This window comes from Polyodon spathula, chromosome 14, assembly GCF_017654505.1.
Source record: "Polyodon spathula isolate WHYD16114869_AA chromosome 14, ASM1765450v1, whole genome shotgun sequence".
In the NCBI taxonomy this organism is placed as follows: Eukaryota; Metazoa; Chordata; class Actinopteri; order Acipenseriformes; family Polyodontidae; genus Polyodon; species Polyodon spathula.
In genome coordinates this window covers 32,209,418-32,227,474 of record NC_054547.1, presented here as the reverse complement: position 1 = coordinate 32,227,474, position 18,057 = coordinate 32,209,418, and the positions used below count along the sequence as shown (strand labels likewise).

Genomic DNA, 18,057 nt, shown 5'->3' with positions numbered 1-18,057 from the left:
TGCGATTTATTTTTCTTCAGCTTTAATCATTAGATTTCATTCCACAACTAGTTTTTTTAAAATGTGAGGACATATTTATGCAGGATAAATATGTATTGTATTCAGTGAGTGCTTTTGCTAATTCAGATACACTGCTTTTTAAAATGAGAGCTACAGCACAATTTTATTATATTGTAGCGTGCACGGAGATAGGCAGCAGCAGGGCTGGTTGGTGACGCTCCTTGCAAAGGAGCCAGCTCTTTTGTACAGCGGTATTGGCTCTGTGCTTTAGTGCAAGAGGTCCTGGGTTCACACCTGCCCTCTGCCTGTGTGTGGATTGCCGGCTTTAACCTTAACCTAGATCGCTACTATATATATATATATATACTCGCGCACACACACACATGCTATTTTAATATGTTCTGTATTCTCTGCAGGAAATATCAAATTTGTAGACTTCAATGTTTTGGTGCCAAAAGATTGTTCTGTAGCTGCATAACATGGCACTCAATAAGATGGCAAAGACTGTAAGTAAACACTAATCGTCAGGTTTTGATTTTAAGTATTGACAAGGCATACCTTCAACTAATTTACTGTTTTGAGCATAATCTTGTACACATCCTAAGAGTTGAACCAGGCTGATGTAAATAACCTTTTTCTTGTATGTAAGCACTTAAACACTGTAATTATCACCTGAACATGTTTATTATCCCATTTGATTGGATTCAAGTAATGTCTGTTTTTATATAAAAAGAAAAATCGCCGTGAGTAATAATACATGGTGGCTTAATGCTCTTACATAACCACAAGTCTGAGGCATACAGCAAGCCGTCTCTTGATTTTTCACATACATACTTTAGGCAATAGTCTTTCCTCTGTGCTTCCTGTGACCCATGCTTGCCAAACCCTCAGCTAATTAGCAGCCAGTTCTGCAGTCTGCAGTGACAGCTCTGCAGTCATTCTCATATTTTCCCTTCCCCTGGATCATAACTGCTAACCCCATCACCAGGGACAGGCGAAACCCTGCCACTGTCATCCCCAAACACAGGGAGCTGCTGTGGCTGTTAAAGCTCTTTTATTTAATTGAAATATTCATCAAAAGAAAACCATGCTAAGATTATATAAACTAATTTAAAGCCAGCTTTTGGCAGAAGCAGCAGAGATATCATACATCCTTATAATTTAAACAACATAACAGAATAGCAGTTAGAATGACATTTGTGTAGTCTCGGCATCTTCATGTTATGAGAGCGGTGCAGCACCCTGACTGTAATAAGATGTATCATTTTAAAACAAACAACATTCATTAATTTGTATTTCTGTGTAACTGGTGTTTGTTTAGGTTGGAATAGCAAACATCAATGGAGACTTGGAAGCTTTTCTAGACCAGAACCAAAACCTTGCCAGAAGTAAGTAAGAACATTTAGCATGACAATTAACAGTAAATAGGAGGAACAGTGCTTTAGAAAGAATATTTAAAATGTTTTAACCGTCACCAGTTATGTTCAGTAGTTATCTAGACTTATCTGTTGTTGGGAAGATAGATATTTTGTCATTTGGCACACAACTGTATTCTATGATTCTGTGTGGAATTGTGCAAGAAAAGTAAGCCCTTCTCTTGAAGTAAACTGTGGAGCTTTTCTATTTGTAACATTAAGATTGCATATTTGCAGGGTTAACTTGAAAAAAAAAAGGAAAATGGCAAATCCACACCATTTAAGTTGTCATTGCTTACCTTAGATTGTAAAGGTATTTCTACATTGTGCCCCATACTGGCTAAAAGTTATGTAAAGATTGTAAAGATCGAGTTAATCGGTATGAAAGACAGGAAATTGCTAGATGTGATGTTTTGTGTGTCATTCTGTATTTCACTGTAGCTTCGCTGTGACTGCAGCCAGTATTTAGTGTGATCTCAGGTACCTTTTCATAAACTCCCTGAAGCAAGCTTGCAGAATGGATTCACTTATTCCAAAATCACCTTAATGATATTAGCTAATCAGCTCACATCTCTGAAGTTCACTTGTTGAACAAATTTTCATTGATGAAATTAAATTATAGTTATACCCAGTTGCAACAGCATTAAATGGAGAATGTAGTGTCCGCAGCCCTTTTAAAGTGTTTGAGGCGCTTCTGTATGAAATAGCTGCACATGTCTTTGGGGATAAGATCCCTATCTTTGCCCAGGCGCTGACCCAAGTTTCCTTTGCATGTCAGACATAGAGCTCCATTTTTTTTATCTCTTCAAAAAATGCTTTCCATTTCAAGTAAAGCTGTTCATTTTTTGGGGGGGAGGGCAGTTCTAACAACTGCACATCAATATTTTAATCATTTGTTCCCTGCAATAGTCTTTAGTATTCAGGATGTGTGACAAACATGATTGTCTAAACAGAATTCCAATTAATTCCTTGTTTTGGTCCTGATATCAGTGGTTGATGATGATGATGATTTTTATTATTAATAATAATAATAATAATAATAATAATAATAATAATAATAATAATAATAATAATAAAAAAAATAATAATAATAATTCATTTGTAGACACCCTTTATCTATTTGGCTTTGAGTTGAGAATACCTTTACTCATAAGAACAAGCAGTATTACCTTTTTTTGTACATTTCTGTTTTATGTGAGTTCATAAGGTAACTAATATCAATAAGCTACTCTTGGAATAATAAATAAAAATAAATAAATAATAGAAACCCGGGGACATTGTCTTAAATATAAGTCATGTTAACTATTCTTTTTAAATGTGTTTTGGTAAACTAAAAAAGCTGTTTGTATACTGTATGTATGTGGAAATCCTTAACATGAATTCCTGGTTTTTTGTTCTTAATTCAGTTTCACCCTCGAGTTTTATTATGAATTACTGCTTTAAGGTTTTTATGACAAATATAATTTCTCTTCCTGGGGTTAGTGAAACACATTTCTTTTCTGTCCTCATCGTAAAAGTGTTCTATATATTTTATATATAACATTAAAGACAAACACTGTAACTCTGATAATATATATATATATATATATATATATATATATATATATATATATATATATATATATATATATATATATATACACACACACACACATCATACACACACAAAATAAATATATTTATTTTTAGGGCTTGAATTCCTAAATAAAACCAATATCATCTTCATTTAAATCAATATTACCAGACATTCTGGGGCTAATATATGCCAAAAATTAGCAGTACACTATTTATAATCTCTCAATTGAAAGGCTCCACACACACATCCTCAGACAGCACTACAGTACAGCACTTGTTTTCAGGGAATACACTACCTTGTGCTCAGCAAGACCAAAGCAAACAATAGAGGAACTGACACGAGGGTTCATATTGTCACTGGAATCATTTCATCTGAATTGCTTTGACTTCGGGGCACGAGCAGCGCAGCATGGCTGTAAAGGCACAGAGTGCAAATGCATGCTCTCTGTACAGACTTTGTTTGGGTAGTGGGTGAATGATCTCTGAGCTCCGCTGGCAATGCCTAACTAACTCTCAAGTTTCCATTGAATGGTAACAAAGACAGTAGAGAGTATAGACAGTCCTGCAGAGAGTCAGAGGCATGGTTTTCGAGCCCAGGTAAATTACAGCTTCTTTTTTTTATTCTCCTGATTATTGCATTTGCTCTACATATTTCGTGCTGGTTCTGTTGTGTCTTATCCTAGGTCTCTCAAGTAGTAAACAGCCTCTGCCGTGCTAGATTCTAACCATACTGGAAGTTTGTCTGAGAAACTGCATGGTGTAGGGGGAGGGGCAAAGTTAGCTTACTTTTATTGCTAAAATAATTGGAGTAAAATAAGATGGGGGACATGTGTAGGATTTGAAAGTGGATATATATATATATATATATATATATATATATATATATATATATATATATATGTGTGTATATATATATATATATATATATATATATATATATATATATATATATATATATATATATAGATGATATAATATATAGAATTATATACTATATTATTTTATTTTTTTTTTCTTCCTTTACGTTTTAACAGTAACCAAAAAAAAACAATGTTTTTTTTTCGCTTTATAACAACTACATAAGTTGGAGAAACGACGAAATTTTTTGATTATAAAAAACTTTTTTGATAATCACTCCAGTCAAATCATATCTATGAAAAGATTAAATGACTCCGAAGCTATTTTTGATAAAAGTCTTGACCTGATACTCCCGCCCCCCCCCCCCCCCCCCCCCCCAACACCCATCTTAAAAAAAAAAAAAAAAAAAAAAAAAAAAAATACACTTTGTTTAATGATACCCAAATTAAATGCTAATTTATGGTTGTTTTAAGGTTTAAGTACAGGGATCAATATAGTGTTATTTATTTATTTTTTTACGCACATAGTTTGCAGTACTTGTCAATACATAAGTGTGCTTTCTGGAATGGTGGTCATCTGTTTTCTGTATTCAGCTGTATGTTTAGTTATTGTTTGTTCATAAAAGGGCCGGTGCACTCCACTGCTTTATGGCTTTTTATCAGGCACTGTGTGCTGGAGTGTGGGGGGCATCATTTAGTGTCTGCCACTTAGGGCAGAGGCTGTCATTGTGTTGGCGAGGGATTGGCAGGAAAGACCAGTATCTAAAACCAAAGTTTAATTGGTGCTGTGTAAACCTTTGTTGTAAACAATGCATGCTGACATGTTGTTCACAGCTGCAAAAGCCTTGTCTAACCATACAGGCTGGCAATGTGCGGACAGTGCAGCTGTATGTCGTTATTTGAATTCATTTAAAGGCTTTTTGATAGTTTGAAAGGGCAGAGGTTAAACAACATACTGCATAATAGAACGTCAGGCTATGTATTAACCTGTCATTTAACATTCCTGCTGTAAATACCAGCGAGAGAAGTTTTCCCGACTGTCTAAGAAAATGATTGTTGATTTGTAGAGGATCTGCTTAACTTGCTGCCCACATCGATGCATATATGTAAAAGAGAAGCCAGGCTTGCAATACCAGGCCACATATTAGTTCTGTTTTGTTTTTGTTTGTTTTTTTGCTGTCGCATTAATGTTTTACCATTCAGTTAAACATGGGGGTAATACTGTATGATATAAAATATTCAAAATAAACGCTGCCTTAAATGCATTTGGCAAAGTTTGTATTGGTTCTTCAAACAAAATTTATAAATGGTTGTAAGAATGAAAGATATTATGCAAAGGATAGCAATGATACAGACATACATTCTACTGCACAGACATGTTTTGTTCTCCTTTATTTGTAATATTATTTGAGGGGGTACCGGGTATATCTTATTCCTGAGAAATGTGTTTACTGTAGAATGGTACATACACATTTATAAAACAAAAAAAGCAGCTTATTTAAAATAAAAAATATTAGTTTGGATTTTGAATAGGTTTGTCAAAGTACTACTATATAAAATGTGTACAATATTTAATGGAAAGGCTAACACAATTCTTATTTTCAGACCTTTGTTCTTTGATACAGATAACATTAACATACTTTCAGCTTGTCCTGATGACTGAAAAAACCCAGACCTGCAGTGACACAGCACACATTTAACAGCTCACTATCTTGATGTCTTGTTTCATCTTGCTGATTCACATGTTAATATAGCAGGCATATTTCAATACAAGTGTTGCCTCATTGTCTGACAGACAGCCTTGTTGTCTCTGATATCTGGAGCGCTCCCTGCAGGCAACCATTTTGAATTGTGGAAAGATTTCCCAGGTTCCACCTGTCCTCCAACAACTGCATACACCTCTACACACCGACACCTCCGTTATGCACACAAACACATGCTCTTCCACCTGTCCTACAGCTGCACCCACCTCCACACACTACCACCTCCTTCATGCACACAAACACATGCTCTTCCACCTGTCCTACAGCTGCACCCACCTCCACACACTACTACCTCCTTCATGCACACAAACACATGCTCTTCCACCTGTCCTACAGCTGCACACACCTCCACACACTACTACCTCCTTCATGCACACAAACACATGCTCTTCCACCTGTCCTCCTACAGCTGCACCCACCTCCACACACTACTACCTCCTTCATGCACACAAACACATGCTCTTCCACCTGTCCTCCTACAGCTGCACACACCACCACCTCCGTCATGCACACAAACAAACACATGCTCTTCCACCTGTCCCCCCACAGCTGCACACACCTCCACACACCACCACCTCCTTCATGCACACAAACACATGCTCTTACCATGTCCACCCACTCCCCTCTCTAACAGCTGGAAACCGTACACTCCCAACTCCCCACACACCTACAACCAGTAAATCCCACACCCTCAAACCCCAGAAACAGCTCCCCATCACCCCTCCGACCTATCTTCTCAAAACCACTCTTCAACCCATATAGCCCACCATCACTATGTAACGCCGATATCCCATAACCCAACTGATAGCTCATCCAAACCATAATCTTAAGTGCATTCATCCCCCAAACCTTCAGCCATAGCAATTCTGTTTTGTTTTGTTTTTTTTGTTTTACTTGTTTTTAAAGCAGTTTGGGACACTTTCAAAGGCAGGTGAGGTTAATTTCCTTCTATGACTAAACTAAGCCTGCATATTGTAAACTCAAAGGGACAGCCCAATAGATAAGTAGCATAGTCATTCATTAAAAGAGCAGTAATGGTGCAGAAATCAAGGACTAAAAACAATGGCAATAAAAACATTTACAATTCTGTCTGTACTGTAGTGGCATACTCAGACAAGCACCTTACAGTAAGAACCCATTGAAGACTAGCGCTGCATAAATATTTATGCCTGTAGAACCAAGGCAAGGTGGTACAGCAGTGATAGGTTCCATAAGATATAGATTTTGTTTCTTTAATTCAACTTATTATATTTTAAGACCTTTAATACACATTGTGTGGGTGTCATAAAAAAAAAAAAGGTTTAAAAATAGATATAATTCATGAAATTTGCATCATTCATTCTTTTATTTACAATTTGCTGTAGAACCATGTGTATATATGTAGATTCTACTTAAACATCTTTTGTATGACTGCACACATCAATCGTGTTGCATACTGTAGAGTTTGATTTGGGGGGAATAAAAATAAATGTGTACAAACACTAAATAGTTAATAGTGAGAACAAGAACATTGATTGTTGCCAGTAATTTAATAGCACATATATATATGGGACAATCTGAATCTGTCAATTTTTAATTGTTAAGAAAATATACAATAAGATTGGGGGGAAAAAGTATGATAAAGCATTCTTTGTTGTAGCTATTCAGAAAGTTCAATTTAAAAAAGAAAAGCATACATTTTTAATGTGAGTAGCCAGTTCAATTTGTGGTCACTTTATTTGCATATGCAGAAGGAAAGATTAACAATTGCTTTATGCATTCTCAGGGTACAGTACAATGACTTTGAAAAACAATTTTCAATTAAAATGCCAAACATAAACTAGATAAGAATTACACAAGTAAGAATTCATGATTTACATTTTTCCTGTTGGTTCCTTTTTTAAAATTTCAAAATAGTGTGCTAAACAAAAAATGGTATTACATGTATTCACCATGTTCTGAATTAGTATTTAATATGAGTTAAACATTATAGGTCTTCATCATATTGTATGAACTGGAACATTATTCTGACATACACAAAGCTTTACAGATTGCATACAGTACTTCAGTAACTGCAGATGGAATGCACAAGCCAGATGGTATGTACTGTACAGGTGCCTAATCCACCTGTCACTGGGATAGGTTAAGTCTATCCTGAACTGAAATCTGATATGTCTAGTAATATGATTTCCATTGTGTGTGTTAGTGGCCTTTTTTTTTTTAAAATTTTTTAATAATAAATCTGCAACAATGAATCTCCCGCAACCCCCAGTACACAGTGTAACAGAAGGCATGCTTTATTGTAAACAGACGGTTTCATACCAAATCAAACTTTGTGGTAAGTTTTAACATAAGATTCTGGTAACGTATTGGGTACACAACTGTATTCTGTGATTCTCCAGGTCATTTTGTCGCAGTAGTTTTAGAAAACAGCTGCCACTACACTTTGTAAGCCTCAGGTTTCAATATAGATAATCTGAGGTACCGGCTGTATATTTGCAGGTTTATATAAATACTGCATGCAAAGTAATTTGGAGACCTCAGACAAAATATGGTTGCCATGTTGAGGTTGTGACTTTTTCTGGAAGATACAGCACATTTTGAGATATTGTCTTCATAGTTGGTACACAGCTGTTTTATTATTCCATTTAACCTGCCTTCATCAATCCAGATTTTGCCCCTGCTCGTAAGATGTTTTGAAGTTTAAAAATGTTTGTCTCAAACACTGATTAGTTTACTTAATACTTCACCTCTTAATTTAACTGTCGTACAGATGATGAACTATTAATTTGGCTGTGTGTTTGACAGAATTTTCATTTGTGCTCTTGTGTTTGTCGTTCATTTATATTGTGATTGTATTTCTTATAGGCAATATTTCAGTGGTTGCAGTCCCAGTTTCTTCTAGTTTGTACTCCTCAGCAAAGATTACTTTAGCACCAATAAACGTGAATGTTGGACCCCAAATGGTAAGTTCATAATGTAAAGCATACATTTAAAATGTTGAGCCCATCTAACTGATAATGTCTATACTAACCACGCCACATTGTGTATTTTTTCCCTTCTTTTTCTCACTCATCCAGCAGATATTGGACATTATTAATGCACCTTCACTCTAGAATGTATTTCTCTGCGCTTGTCTTATGGATGTCTAGAAAGGAATTGTTTGGATTAATCAATTTAAAAGCCTGTATAATTTACTGTTAAAACTTTTGAACAGCAGCCAGTGCTAATCTCTGGTGCTGCTGGTGAGGTTGTCGTTCCCATATGACACACAAAATCTAACACTCCTCTTTTGATTCTGTTTTGGTTTACTAACTGATGCATGCAGATGGGAAGAGCAAGCTATGTTTCTTTATGGAGATTGAAACTCAGATCTGTTTGCCAATCGGTCCTATTACTGGAGTTGCAGTTCTTCTATTTAAAAGCAGTCTATTGTTCTAAAACTGTAAGCAAATGTCCAGCATGTTTTTGTTTTCATCCTCAAGATATAGATTTTTTTAAATTAGATGTATTCATGCATATGTTTATGTATCTAATGTAGTAGTATTTGTTTATGGTACAATTGAAATTTAAGATTAATTGGATATCCCAATATTGAAAAATGAGAACACAAATAGAATATTAAAGATTAAGAACTAAAAATATAGCATAATCTAGTGCAGCATCCTCACACAGAACATTGTATCCTGACACTGGCTTAAAATGAATCCTCATATCCACATCCTGCTTGGTTTAGAAATTCAGTTTTCTTCCTGAAGAAGAGGGAATCATATTCCTCTCTGGCATTTCCCACAGCCTTGGTTAGCGTGCTCTGTCAAGCACACTGATTTACCAAAAATAGGAACTGTAGCACAAGTCAGCTCCTTTGTCACATCAGGCGTGTTTACTGCTTTATTTATTTTACACATGACTTAAGTTCATGCTGCTACAATTCTAAACCTTTGGGTGGGGTACATTCTTGCTTTTGATCAGTGCAAATACATGTTTGTCAGGAAACTGCTCCATTAACAACAGATTGACATGAAATTATGTTTACATTTTGGAGGTCATGCTTTATATTCAGTGAAACGGCAGGAAACTGCCTTTTCTACTATTGGCTTTTTGAGGGTCTAGTGATGTAATGAACCTTTTTATCTTCTGAAGTTCTCAAGGGACACTGCAGATGGCAGTATGTCACTAGATAAAATGGCTCTCAAACGTCAGCGACACTAAGTCATCTAAAAACTTTGTTTTCTAACTGCCTGTACCTGTAAATATATTTTTTTTATCCATTACTGTATTATTCTTTTAAGAATGAAATGTAACTGCAGTGCAGATCCTCTTTTGAAATGCAACCACACTAAGTAGAAGTGGCTTTCTGTCAGTTAACCCCTTAACTGCTGGAAGGAAATAAGGCACATAAGTAACTAAAATAGTCACTTTTCATGCTATGGCATTAAAAGATATCTCTGTTATATTAAATGCTAGTGTGCCATAATATTTATTACACTCTTGCATGGGGCATTTGAACCGAACCCCAGTAGTTAACTTGAACACCAACCACCTCTACTGACTGACAGTGTTCTACATTCTTTTAATTTTCCAAGTTGTGCTAAAGGAGATGTGGTACAATTGTTGATAAAAAGTACAGTAACTGGTATTTGTAGACTTCTTGCTTTTTTCTTGATGCAGCTGTATTTCCTTTAAAATTATAGGTGGTACCTTGTACAGATCATGTGTTTTCAAGCCATGCGTGGTCTATCAGAGAGAAATATTGTTTTGTGATGACAGGCCCTCACCAGTACAGCAATATCAGCTATCCTCAGAAATCCCATCAATGTTTTAGGCCGCCTTCAGCCGCTATGTTCCCTAATTGCAGACGTACTTTGACTGGTTTTGTTTGAACTAAATCTATTCACCAAGGAAAAATTTAAAGCCTTTTAACCAACTGTGTCAGCGAGAGAGAGCGAAAACAATGCAGTATTTTTAATATATTGCCAAATAGTGTGGGGTTTTTTTTTTTTTTTTTTGTAATTGTGTTCTGCTTTGTAATTCTACTGTTTGACATGTCTGACTTGCACACATTTTCTGGAGCCTTTAAGTTGTCATGTTAACCCTTTATTGCACCTCTCATATTCATGGCACATACAGTAATCATAATTACCCGGGAATAGAGTAGGGTAGTATCATTTACAGGCTCTGTATCGTCCTACAGCAGGGTTAGTTACCGATTTGTGAACAAATACCAATAGTTAACACGCCAACATCTAATGCATATGAGTTGCAAGTTGTTGTTTTTTTGTTAGAAAAAGAAAATAGTTTTCAGTTTTGTTCTTGAATGTTGCAATCCGTTCGATTGTTTCAGATTTTGAAGTCATTGCAGAGTTACCTACAGTAAAAAGCAAAAATGAGTCCTTCTATATCAAATTAAACCTTGCCCCCCTCTTGCCCATGTAATATGGTATACGTTGATGTTACGAGCTGCAGTCTGAGAGATCACCTGGCAAAAATAAGCACTTGGCTATTTCTACTACTCATAGAGTTAATCTACGTTAAATCTTTTGAGCTACAACTAAGCCATTTATCGGCATGTCTGCATGTTAGGATATGGATTTAGCTGCTAATTACATATTGGTGTGTTATGTAACAGGTTCTGAACCACTTAATCTCTTCATATACATCATCTATATTTAAGAGCACAAAGGACAATGTAACCTACTGTATCTACGTACATACTGTACACCCACTCTCTGATCCATGGGAACGTTTTGGCCATGGGTTTTAAATAATGTGGTTGGTTTCTCAGAGAGGATGTGGAATTAGAATGGGAAATGCCAGGAATTGTTTGTTAATATTGCCGCTCATGTGTAATCTAACAAATAGAAAAACTGATGGCAAATATTACTTCCAAATTGTGGGTCAATTTATTTTTGTGTTGCCTTTGTTTTTACAGATTATAAGCACACCTCAGAGAGTACAGAACTCGGGCAGCATTCTCATTGGGAGTCCATACACTCCCAATTCAGCAATGGTTACCCAGAGTCACATAACAGAAGCATCAGGTTGGGTTCCTGGGTAAGTTCTTGCCTTATGAGCTCTGTGTTGTTCTTGGAAATGTAAATTCTTCCCTATTCATATAAACAGCAGCTGTTGTATATATCTTATTGTATTAATAATGGATGCATTTTTTAAACTTGTGGTCTGATGATGTGATACTGTATTTTGGTTTCCTCTCATCGCTGTAGGAGAATAAAGGTAATCAAAGATATTGCCCTATAAAGAGGTCTGTTTGTTATGAGATCAGCTGACAGTCTGGTATATTGTAAAACAGAAATTACTTGGAATGTATTCAGTTAAATAACTTTTAAATATTCATGAATTGTCAATGAACATTCCTCAGTTTTTCTGTTCATGAGTAGAACTGTGTGTGTTTGAGCTGGATTATTATACTCCTATTGGTGGCAGCCATCTTCTCACTAGCTGGAGCACAGGGATCAGGCAGCTGTAGGTGATACCCAGGAGGATTGCTCTCCTAAGCTTGCCTCTATACAGGAGCCCTCCCTGAGCCAGTGTACTGCTCTATATAAATGCATCCAAGCTATTAAGTTCAGCCAAAGTCCAACAACCTGTAACATTTCAAAGCAAAAGGGCACAGATGCTAACAACACTTTGTCCAATGCCTCTGATGTAAATCTGACTACAAGAAATGATGCTGGTATGAGGGACGCCCCCCATTTGTTTCTTTTTATGCACTGGGTAGATCCATTGATTAGCAACTATTTTTGTGGTGAAGACTTGTCGCCATTTCAAGTACAGCTGGATTTTAAATGACCTCTGTTTACAGCCATGTTCTCTTTGCACAAATTAACTAGGCATTTTACCATATCCATTAGAAGAGGCTTCATGAGATGATTATGTAAGCAATATGTTCAAAGGCCAGGTCAATTGAAAATGTGACGATTCAGCAACAGACCCAAGTGTTTTAATTAATATATTTTATAACAGATAATACAAATAATACAAAGCTATGCTGTCCTATGACCTCATCTTTGTATCCCGTGCCCCTTCAATTGCTGTAGATCGGACATGAATTGATGAATTGGTTCTGCTAAGTTCAGTGTAATCCAAGGTACATTGCTGCTCTGATAATCCTGTTTTTATGCTATTTTGCTTCTCATACCCCTTCTATATGTAATGCTTATTCTGTTTAGCAGTAACAGTAAAACACAAAAAAAAAACTCCTGGGAGCAACGAGGTGTTTACTCTTGAGTGAAGCAGAAAGAATGTGTTTCTTTCTTGCTATTGGCAGAAACTCATGAAAAACCATGTTGAAAATCTGAAACAAACCGGTGCAGCATGTAGTGTATCACCCTTGACCATGTATGCTACAATTAATGGTAGCCCCATGCATTTTCTGTCATTAGAAATCAAAAAAGGGCTCAAAAACTTCTTTTTTTATTATTGTAATGGTAAACACTGCATAGAAATTAAGTATTTTAATAAGCTTCAGCTGTTTCCCCTCCTTTTTTAAAAAAAAAAAAAACTCCTCAAATTCTAAGTCACATTCCCTACCATTTCTAAATTAAGACTTTCACAGTTAATTGGATTGGTTGGATGAGTGATCAATGGTGTGTTGGTTGACAAATCCCTTTTTGGCCATTTAATTGCCTTTTCCCTCCTGATTATGTTTCCTGTCAATTGAACTATATCCCTGTTCTTTATTTTAAAACTTTATTATTATTATTTGTATTATCATTATTTTTGGTTAAACCGACATTAAGTAATAAAAAGCATTCCAAGGAATCTTTTGATTGTGCAATGTAGCTGTAATACCAGTCAGTAAATAAGAATAATGTGCAAAGTCACAGAAAAAAAAAATAGGTTGGCTAATAATGGTATTTTCTTCATGTCATAGGGTCAGAAAGCGGCCTCATGAATTTATAGAATCTGATTTTTCAGACAGGTAAGTGACTTCTCTGTCCTTAAAGCATCTTATCTGTCTTTTCCTAGCTATGTATTTTAAAACGATTACATAAGCAGACAGTGGGTTCTCTTGTGCAGCATGGTCTGTCCATATTAATCTTTTAGCTCGGTTTGTCCTGAGGTCAGTATCCTCCTTGCATATAAACACAGAACTGCGGATACTTAAGCACAGGCCATATCCTAATTATAGTTTCCTTGACCATTAATCTTTGGACTGACATTTGTGGAACATTTTTTTTCTTTTTTTTGAAGATATAAACAAAAAGTCATTCATATTTAAAATGTAATGTGTTGCTCAAAATGCAGTATTTTAGGGTTAATATCTTAATTGAATCCCCGATGTTTGAATCATGTTCTGTACTAAAAATTATCTTTCGTTTTTAAGCTGCATGTTTGACCTCATTAGTTAATGGGGTTCTCTGTATTGCATATCAGATGTATACTGCCCTCTTGGTTAGATTAAATTCTATTAATTTTAATATTGGTGCACATTAAATGTGATTGATTGAAGACACTGGAAAATTAACACATTGGGAGCCTTTTAAGCAATGGGGAAGCTGTTCAGTCTCCATACCATCCAGTATTAACCCATTGCACCACCTTACATTTATTGCATTTATGCAAATAAAAAAAAAAAGCAAAATGCCAGGTTCAATGTAGCACCACAAAGTACATTTAAAATTCTGGCCAGTCACTCATTTTCTTGATGTTTGCTTAGGCCTAAGATTGTGTGTGCAAGTTGCACCATGTTAGATAAAGTGCATCTTGGCGCACAAGCAAATTTTAATCTTTTTTCTGTTTGAGTGCCATGTGCATGAACTGTGCTAAAGACTGAACTACAGTCCTTCTATTCAAGCTACAGGCTTGGTGTAAAAAGTGATTTAATTGGTCTAACTATAAAATGGTGTCCGTGATGATACGAAACAATGGCTGTGATTGTTAATTCTGGAATAAAAAAAAGACAGCGGTAGAAAAAAGTTGTGGGGATGGGGGGGGGGGGGGGGGGGGGTGATGTTACCCCTTGTGGCCAGTGAGATGAGCCTACATCTTTTTGTATTTCTACAAATCTTTCTAAATAACTTGTTTCAGTATTGCATTAAATGCCAGCATAGCACATATATGTCCTTATCTTTATCTTTTTATTTTATTTTTTCCTCGGAACGTTGCCTTGCACTCCCGGTCTCCATTTTATTGCTTGCCTTCATTCATTCATTCCAAGTTGTTTCATCTGGGAATAATTCTTTTAGACAGCTGGAAAGGTTTGCCTGCCACCTAGCAACTACTGCAATCATTTTTTATTCATTCTAGGGGAGCTGCTGCTTCTGACGGCTGATTCTATAAATCACGGATGCTGTATTCAACCTAGTTCAATTAATGTGTCCCCTTTTCACCAAATGCTGTATTTGCTACAGTTTGATAAATCTAAGAACTCCTGTTTAATAGAGATCATTGGATTCCTAGCTCCCATCACCAGATTAACAGCTATAGTGTTAGTGAGCTAGAAGTTCCGTCTAAATTAAAAGTAAAGGTCTGATTTTGTTGTAATATTTTTGTAAACATATTGTAAAGGATTTCCAAGGTAAATTATGTGCGTAGCACAGACCATTATTTTATTTGTACTCTCGAGATGGCATGGTGAATGCTATTTGCAGTTCTCTGATCTACAGTAAAATAATCATGTGCATTGATTAGCTTGTCAAAGTAGCAGAAACATTAATTTTGAATAATGAAATGTAAATAAATATGTATTGCATGTTGCATAATTATTGAGTAAGTAATGTACTTCAGCATGCTTTTAGAGCTGTTTAGTGATGGTTAGTTAATATGTAAAACATTGCAAATAATTGTGGCATAAGTTTGGCTGTGGCTGGTGCTTTTAAGAGATGCATATTTATTAAAATACCAGTTTCTACATCCATATGGGTGTATTGGATCCTACTGTTAGTAAATAACAAACTGGAGTTGTTGAATCCCATTAATTATAATGAATATGTTCCACCTGTTTGTGTCGCGATAATAGTGTTCATGGTTTCAACAGAAAAATATAATTTGGGGGTGAGAAGTCTCTCACTGCATATAAGCTTGATTAGTGACCCTATATCTAAGATAAGGAGCATCTAATTAAGCACATCATTCTGTAAGGACCAAACAATTTGTCATCACCTAGATTTGATGATTTGCCATTGTGTATTAAACCTTTTTTTTGTTTTGTTTGTTTATCCTGTAGTAAAAGAATGAAAAAGGTGGGTGAAAAGAATGGGAAAGGATTGAGACATTTTTCAATGAAGGTGTGTGAAAAGGTGCAGAAAAAAGGAACCACCACGTACAACGAAGTGGCAGACGAACTTGTCGCTGAGTTCACCAACTCGGCAAGCCTTCTGGCTGCTGATTCTGTAAGTAAAATTCTAGATGTAGCTTCCTGTATTTGGGGCTTAGATTTGTTCAGCGTGGAGCTAAGTAACATTTTAACAAAATATTTGGAATTCCCAATGTATTGATCTGGGCATCCTGCTGATTATTTATTTTTATGTATTCTTTTATTTAGGAAAAGAAAAGGTTAAATCAATTGTGTGTTGAGCTCCCAACAAATTCTGGAAAGACCCCAACAAATACTTTTCTGTATTATTGCTTCTGAAATGGCTTTGTGGATAATTAATCTGATTATTCTCTGTGGAATGTTTAACTTGCAATTAAAAAAGATTTATAAAAAGAGGTTTACTATATCCAATTATCGTTGTATTTATCTACCCCCCCACCAACCCCCACCCCCCCCGCCCCCCCCCACCCCCACCCCACCAGGCCCCCCCCCTATAAAAAAAAAAAATAGCCCCCCCAAAAACCCCCCACCCCCCCCCCCCCACCCCCCCCCCCCCCCACCACCCCACCCCCCCCCCCCCCCCCCCCACCCCCCCCCCCCGCCCCCCCCCGCCCCCCCCCACCCCCCCCCCCAACCCCAACCCCCCCCCCCCCGCACCCCCCCCCCCCCCCCCCCCCCCCCCCCCCCCCCCCCCCCCCCCCCCCCCCCCCCCCCCCCCCCCCCCCCCCCCCCCCCCCCCCCCCCCCCCCCCCCCCCCCCCCCCCCCCCCCCCCCCCCCCCCCCCCCCCCCCCCCCCCCCCCCCCCCCCCCCCCCCCCCCCCCCCCCCCCCCCCCCCCCCCCCCCCCCCCCCCCCCCCCCCCCCCCCCCCCCCCCCCCCCCCCCCCCCCCCCCCCCCCCCCCCCCCCCCCCCCCCCCCCCCCCCCCCCCCCCCCCCCCCCCCCCCCCCCCCCCCCCCCCCCCCCCCCCCCCCCCCCCCCCCCCCCCCCCCCCCCCCCCCCCCCCCCCCCCCCCCCCCCCCCCCCCCCCCCCCCCCCCCCCCCCCCCCCCCCCCCCCCCCCCCCCCCCCCCCCCCCCCCCCCCCCCCCCCCCCCCCCCCCCCCCCCCCCCCCCCCCCCCCCCCCCCCCCCCCCCCCCCCCCCCCCCCCCCCCCCCCCCCCAAACTTACCAGCTGCTTTTAGTTGTTTGGATTTTTTAAAGTATATGTGCTTTTAATACAAAGATCATGATTGCATATTTTGTCACACTATAAAAATCAATGGCAAATTGATCACATTCTTACATGGCGGTATACCAACTGCTTAAAGGATGAAATGGTAATAGCAGCAGAAATACTTACCAAAAGTAGACACCATGAATGAACCTAATGATTGTAAAAGCCTTACATTCTGAAAATGCATTGTGCCATTAATCTGGTATAAACTGATCTGATTAGATTGCTTGTTATACTTCGTAATTTTATTTGCATCCCCCCCCCTCCCAGCAGGTTTATGATCAGAAGAACATTAGGCGCAGAGTTTATGATGCTCTGAATGTACTCATGGCTATGAATATTATCTCAAAGGAGAAAAAAGAAATAAAATGGATTGGGCTCCCTACAAATTCTGCTCAGGAATGTCAGAATTTAGAGGTACGGAATATTGTATTTGCCTGTAGTCTTTTTTTTTTTTTTGTCGTCTTTTGATGCATGTGCTTCTCCCACCGAGGTTTAAACAACCCAGTTTCCCTTTCCCTTAATGGCTGTAATGTGAATTGAATTAAAATAGTATTTTTCAGCTGCAGAGCAAGTTAACAACTATAAACGGTCTATCCCTTCTATTTTAGTGTAGTCACAGCAATCGGAAACTATCCTGTTGGCATGCAAAACCACAGGGCTAATATTAAAAATATGAAACGTTTTTATAGAAAGTATACAACCCCTTTACCCTGAGGCTATTGCTCTAGGGATGAGCCGTCTATCCACATGCAAAATAACTAATTTAATGATTTATTGCTTGCTAAAAAAAGAGAAAAGACAAAAACCGAATGAAAGCCTAGTATTTATGTACAGATGTATGTGTTTATTTGTTATATAATATTACAAAAAAAAAATAAAAATAATAATGTAAACCCTGTTTGAAATGAGTTGGAAGCATTGAATAAAATTAACCTCCTACTCCCTTTTGTTTGCTTCCTGACTGAAGCAGTCAGA

The 18,057-nt window shown here is 38.0% G+C and overlaps 1 protein-coding gene across 10 annotated transcripts in view; it reads left to right on the top strand.

The window, feature by feature from the left end:
- The window catches only part of LOC121327351 (transcription factor Dp-2-like), a 31,433-nt gene that overhangs the window by 5,973 nt on the left and 7,403 nt on the right, over positions 1-18,057 (top strand). For 2 of the 10 annotated variants that reach the window (XM_041271316.1, XM_041271323.1), the window contains exons 2-7: positions 1,322-1,388; positions 8,458-8,555; positions 11,522-11,643; positions 13,484-13,531; positions 15,779-15,944; positions 17,350-17,496. In XM_041271316.1, the coding sequence (XP_041127250.1) occupies positions 1,322-1,388; positions 8,458-8,555; positions 11,522-11,643; positions 13,484-13,531; positions 15,779-15,944; positions 17,350-17,496 (648 nt within the window). Of the gene's footprint in view, positions 1-416; positions 507-1,321; positions 1,389-8,457; positions 8,556-11,521; positions 11,644-13,483; positions 13,532-15,778; positions 15,945-17,349; positions 17,497-18,057 lie in introns of all 10 variants that reach the window. The other 8 variants (XM_041271322.1, XM_041271321.1, XM_041271324.1 and 5 more) reach the window with 6 other exon arrangements.